This window comes from Tigriopus californicus, chromosome 4, assembly GCF_007210705.1.
Source record: "Tigriopus californicus strain San Diego chromosome 4, Tcal_SD_v2.1, whole genome shotgun sequence".
NCBI classification, from domain to species: Eukaryota; Metazoa; Arthropoda; class Copepoda; order Harpacticoida; family Harpacticidae; genus Tigriopus; species Tigriopus californicus.
Window position 1 is genome coordinate 4,423,291 of NC_081443.1, and position 6,279 is coordinate 4,429,569.

General features: G+C 43.5%; 2 protein-coding genes across 4 annotated transcripts in view; one reads left to right on the forward strand and one right to left on the reverse strand.

Moving 5' to 3' along the window:
- Positions 1-107: 107 nt before the first annotated feature.
- LOC131878974 (protein disulfide-isomerase A6 homolog) lies at positions 108-2,434 on the reverse strand. 3 transcript variants are annotated; one of them, XM_059225151.1, is made up of 2 exons: positions 1,945-2,434; positions 108-1,769 (listed from the first exon to the last, which is right to left on the reverse strand). In XM_059225151.1, exon 2 carries the CDS (start codon positions 1,700-1,702, stop codon positions 389-391), a length of 1,314 nt encoding a protein of 437 aa, XP_059081134.1. In that variant the 5' UTR covers positions 1,703-1,769; positions 1,945-2,434; the 3' UTR covers positions 108-388. The 3 variants fall into 3 exon arrangements, with proteins under 3 accessions (XP_059081134.1, XP_059081136.1, XP_059081135.1); XM_059225153.1 differs by having other exon boundaries at positions 1,875-2,265; XM_059225152.1 differs by having other exon boundaries at positions 1,871-2,265.
- Positions 2,435-5,809: 3,375 nt separating this feature from the next.
- Positions 5,810-6,279, forward strand: part of LOC131879044 (uncharacterized) — an 11,095-nt gene continuing 10,625 nt past the window's right edge. Inside the window, exon 1 of the mRNA XM_059225237.1 lies at positions 5,810-5,958. The gene's annotated coding sequence lies outside the window, so the exon portion shown is untranslated. The remainder of the gene's footprint in view (positions 5,959-6,279) is intronic.

Here is a 6,279-nt window from a genome sequence, read left to right on the forward strand (position 1 = left end):
ATTCTTGTTGCATGAAGGAGGCGAGGCGTTCGATTTCAAACGTGAAAGATAGCTTGTGAGGTACATTTGAAGTTTGTTTAATTGGCATGGCGGAAACAATGGTAATGTAACGCAGTAGCGAAAGATTTATTAATATGTTAGAATAAAACAGAATGAGAAATATAACAGAGAAATGAGTCGAAATGCACACGTTACTAATTCGCACGCAAATAATACCCTTACAGCAATTGGAAGGGACCTGGGTGCACGAGAAAAGAGGAGATTCCCTATCATCTCACGGAAGAGTTCTCGGGCTCGGATTTTGCCAGGCTGATCACAGAAGTTTTAATTTTTGTTCATATGATGCCCCATGTCATCCATCGCCTTGAACATGGGAACTGGGTTTCACCTACAGCTCAGTCTTGATGTCGTCCAGTTCCACGTCAGACAAGTCGATATCCTCCTCAACGGGCAGTTCTCCGTCTTTGCCGTCCCAAGGATCCAATGACACAATCTCGGGCATTTTTGCGCCCTTGACGGGGCTGGTGCGGCCTTTGCCATACGACAAGTCTCGCAGGAACTCTTTGATACCGTCATAACCAAAGGAGCCGGTGAGGGTCGAGTACTTCATCTTTTTGTGACTCATGACCGCCATAGCCGGGTAACCAAAGCCCCCGATGTCGAGCGCCTCTTCCAGGGCGGGTTGAGCGGTGCCTTCAGCCCAGACCCATCCCCAAGCTTGTTTCTTAAACTTATCTCCTAGTTTATTGAGTGTTTTGATGAAATCGTTACGGCACTTGCTCTGGCAATCCAAAATATGCGGCAAAAACGCGATGACGCACAAGGATTTCTTCTCGCAATTTTCGACCATCACGTCCGAATTCGTGATTTGAACCACTTCGGGAGCGGGAATGTTTTCGGTGAATCGGTCCAACGCCCAGTTCACGATGTCATTGGCGGTTCGACCTCCGTCGAATTCTTCCGGGCTGGACTTGGGGCCGCTGGGAAAGTATTTAATGGTGGGGTAGCCTTGCACGCCATATTGCGAGGCCAAGCCTCCATGGACGGTGGCGTCCACGGCGCCCAATTTGACCTTGCCCTTCAACTCGGTAGCAGCCTTGGCCCATTCCGGAGCCAGGTTCTTGCAGTGTCCGCACCACGGGGCAAAGAATTCCACCAGCCACATATCGTCCGAGTCGAGCACGAGCTTCTTGAAATTGGACTCGGTCAATTCAATCACAGCATCCTTGGAGCCGGAACCGCCACTACCGGATTTGCCGGACTTGCCTCCCATGCGTTCCCGCACCACTGACTCGGCCGTCTTTTGAGCTTGTTGGACAATGCCTTGAGCGGTGCGGGCGCCGTTATAGGCCTCGGGCTTCTTCTTGTTGCTGCCAAACACTTTGATGGTGGGGAAACCCTGAACGCCGTACTGACCGCACAGGGACTTGTGTTGATCGCAATCCACGGCGCCCACGCCAACAATGCCTTTGAGGGCTTGAGCGGCCTTCTGATATTCGGGCACCAATTGCTTACAATGACCGCACCACGGCGCATAGAATTCGACCACCCACACGCCGTCACTGTCCTTGACGCGGTTGTCGAAATTGTTGGGCGTGAGCTCGACCACACCCGAGCTCTTGCTGTACAGGGCTCGCCCGGGTTGAGCCCAGACAGCCATGACCACGCCCAAAACCATCAGACCCCTGGACATCATCTTCATGGATGGCAGTAATGAGCAATCGTTAATCGGTAATGAGTCAAGATGGTAGGAGATTCAATCAATCAATCTGTGGGATAGAATAACAACGATATCAGTGGCTGGCAAATCATTAGTTTTGGAGGGCACAGCGTGTTCCCGAAATCTATCTAAATTCAGGCTTCATTTTACCTACTCAAATTGACATGGATGTCCATTTCAATTTTTCTCCGTCAAGTCTACCTCCTGGTTTTCCCGGCACTCACCTCGCTCAGATCGGAGAGGGATGGTAACGATCAGATTGGGCCTTGGAACCAAAATTGCTCGGCCTTTAAAGGCAGCACAATTGCTTTGTTTGCGTCTCGTACGGATGTATTTTATGCACTGATTCGAGGGAAGGGAGGGAATCAATGCCACAAACACCTTTCCTTCCAACTTATGAAGAAACAGAAGAATCACAGCACTGAGATCACTCTCAGGTTGGCTACAACGTGGACATTTACACGCCAGAAATGAAATTACACATGATCAATGCAAACAATGGATCCCAATTGCTTAATCGATCATATTAGGTATGGCCTAACCATTCGTTCGTCTAATACTGAGAGGCAAATCCGCGCCGTTTGACTCTAAATAAGGTCGATGGGGCATCATTCCGGCCTCCCTGATAATGATGCTCCGTCTCGTGATTGGTCCAAGTGGCAGAATGCCGACTCACATGTATTTCATTGGTCCAACGAGTCATTTATTCTGGATCCGACTGAAGCGTCTAGTCCATCCATGTCACTTCTACACTTACCCGGCACAAGACACGAAGTTCACTCAGGGGTCGACACGCATCTTTGAGATTGGACGGAGGACTGTCCGGACCAGACCGAACCGACCTCGAGGCCACGTAGGTTTGGACGAAAATATATGACGAAAACATGTTGAGCTTAAACTACGTACGTCTCCTAAAGCGTTTCGGTTCACTGGGTCGTCTGATGCAGGTGTGAATATATGAAAAGTCCAAACGCGAGTAATTAAAAGACACTGAATAGTTTAAGAATCCAACACAAAACTAAGTAATTAAGATATAACGAATGAGGAAAATCTCTCCTTTTGAAGAAAAGAAATTGAAAGGATATGATCCTTTCGTGCACGTAAACCAAGTTTTCGAAATGGGATCGAATTCATATCCTTCGAGGATCAGAGATGGCCCCCTGATTTCAGTCCAGGAACAGTGATACCGAACACAAAATATCAATGGTATTCAAGGGTGAACCAGTGTTTTCTTAGCACTAGTGGCAATAAGAGTGTCTGAGCCGGTTTTGCAGTCTTATGCTAACTGGGACTAATTTCGACCGTTGTATTTTGAATCAAAACTGGCACACATTTCGTTCAAAGAATATCAATTATTTATGTCCGCCAGCCAAATGTCTTCATCTCAACTTTAGATCTTGAAGTGGATAAATCTATCTCGTACTATCTCTAACAACAAAACTCAACTCCATTCAGCAATCAGTTTTTAACAAGGTTAAAATTCTTTTCTTTCAAGCAAAACTTTCACTTTTATGATTTAGGTCATGGTAGTGTTTAAAAGGCGAAAAACGCCAAATGAACAACACGAATCCCAGCCACCTAGGAGTGCCCAAACGGTACACGGTTGGTGGGCGGTAAAAAAATTAACTATCACTATGAGACAAAATTAGTTTCAGCACTAGCTGCTTCGCAACCCGTAGCGAAATTCTTATTAGTTTGTAAGAATAGGTGCTTTCCTCCTGAGTTTGAAGCCGAAAATTTGACCCCCTCTTTATATTTGAACGTATTAGGAGGGAATCGATCAAATTTTACGCTGTAGCCAAACTGTTAAGGTTGAAGGTGGCTTGGCCCGTCCTTCTAGAGTGTCATCAGTAAACTTGGGAAAAGAAGTTGAAACCAAAAACCTTTTTTTAACCTTTTGTCCCTTTTGGTCAAGAGCAAAATTTTGAGCCAAATTTCCAATTTTTCAAGACTTTTTTTTTAGCCATTTTCCACTTTTTCACGACTTAGGGCATTTTTTGCCCTTTTATTGTCGTTGTTGTAACTGCTTTCTTCTTAATTTGTTGTTCCTTGTTTTGGGCCTTTTTATTTACTTATGTGCAGCATGATCAAATGAATGATGAAGTCCTCAGCCACAACCTTTTAGCAATTATTTTTGGTTTTGTGTTTTTACTGGCTTTACTAACCGCTGCAAAGAATGTGATCCCAAGTACTATTAATATGAAAAGTTTGTCTATATCCCATCTTTTAATCTTTGCATGATATTTGGTCAAACTATGAATTTGAGTTAGCAGACCGAGCTAGTCCTTGAATGTAGGGTTGATCTGGAATACTACTGAAGAATTTTGTCGAAGTCTGACTTGAAAGATGCAACTGGATCAACAAAGCCTACGTATTCCTTGAATACTAGTGAGAAACATATTAAACAATGAAAGAGCCCGAGAAAGAACAGAGGTGGAATTCATTGTTCGAACTAGCCTGGATTCTTGAGGGCTTGAAAGTGCTCTCCATACGCACATTAAACCTCTATGGTAGCTAGAATTCACCTTAAACCCAGGGTTGGGACAAAGCTCATGAATGATTTTTTTAAAAGTACAGTAACAGATGCCCCGTACCCAGGGCTTTAAGTAACCCGCTATGAGTAACGGCGTTACTTTTGGGTAACGCTACTGGTATCGCGTTACTTTTGGGTAACGCTACTGGTAACGCGTTACTTTTCTGAAAAAGTAACGGTAACGGTACTGTTACTTTCTTCTTTACTTAGGGAGCAAATGCGTTGACTTACTTGCCACTGATGGGATCAAATAAGCAATCGCCGGAGTCATTTGTTTCACGCCATATTTACTAAACGTTAAAAATCGCAAAATATTTTTTTCGCAGTTTTATGTCCTCTTTTTTTCTGCAAAAGTAACGGGTAACGGTAACGCGTTACTTTTTCTAAAAATAATCGCTATCGGTAACGGTAAAGAATTGGAAAGAAAAGATGCCTCATCTTGATGCTAGCGACATAGGCAATGCGACGGTGAAACAATGAACCCGAAAAACTCCTTTGAACAAATCAAGTTATTTTTATGATTTCTGCCAATTCAGACAAACCCTACATTCAAAATGACGAAATATGTCTCGATTAAATTCAAATCTCAATTGTACCTGGGTTTTAAAATATGAATGGTGGTGAAAAAACTATTTTCAAGCAATAGGACATGCTCACGGGGGTCTTTGTTTACTCCTTTGCACTTGAGAGCCCCCTTTTGACTTACGTAGGGATATGTTGAAGTTTTGGCTATGGCATGAGTCAATAACAATAGCGTCGAAATAAGCGGAGCTGCTACACACACGAAAAAGGATAGAGCTCAAAGCGATAAAAATGTAAAACTTTAAGCTCGCTTTGAGACAGAAGTTCAATTGTTGGTTGAAAAAGCGGTGGCATTTTTACGGTTGACACATTCCTACATATCCGAAAGATGGCGCTTGGGCGCAAAGGGGTACAAAAACCCCAACAAACTGAGGCTGCGATCGAAACCATATGAACAATCCTTCACTGCACCGACTTGTCCTCAGTGGCCAACCCTTGTCTAACCGAGACGTTATGCCCAAGAACAATCTACTCTGACACGTCCAATAAGCATTTTAGGTATTGTCGAGGTACAATGAGGACATTTGTTGCCTAGTTTTGACAAAAACTGTAACATTTAATTTGCAATACCTAAATCGCCGGTTTATATATGTCCATGAAATCCAACTAGAATCTAGACATATCTCTCTATGGCAGATTTGCCAAATTGGCAACACTAGCATTTGGTATTGACTACTGATGGATCCAAACAAATTATCACCGGAGGTTGCAACTAGGGCTACCAATTTACGCTTTCAGTGGCATATGGCATTACTGGGTGAATATCAGAAACCTGCTATATAGTCATAAAGAGTAACCCTGATTTTTCTTCTATCAAACCAGGGTTACGTTGTTGGTCAAACCTAACCTCTTAGGGTACGTTGGAAACGGCCGTGCTTTGAGTTTCCGAGCTTTCTGGCGATCCTGATTTTGAAAATTTATTTGATCCTGATTTGATCCCATCACAAAGTATTGACGGAACTCGATTTCATTTCAGCTGATTATGACAAGTTCAGTAACTTATTCACAATTAGTGAATGACCTAGATGCGATTCAAGGAACTAACCTCTGGTGTCAATCTTAATCCTGTGCCCAATAGATGGCCCCTTTCCCTGTTCCAAGTACAGATGTGCATCTAAACAGTGTAAGCCATTTGCGTCTTATATCTATGCTTACAGCCTTAGCTAGGGTCAAGAGTAGTCGGCTGATCGACCCTAGGCCATGTAGCTAGCTGTGCTATCCCATATTGATGGGAAAAGGGCAAGTAGCAAGTCATCAGAGACACCCAAGTTCTATATGATCCCTAAACACAACACAAATTTGAAATGACAACAAATATATGTGAAGGTTAAGGTGCATCATTAAACTGTACACTTTTGGTGAAGATCTGGTCAAAATTTGGTCCAAGTACTGAAACATATTACAGTTAAGTTAAAATTATCATAGCTTCATGATTTTGACAGTT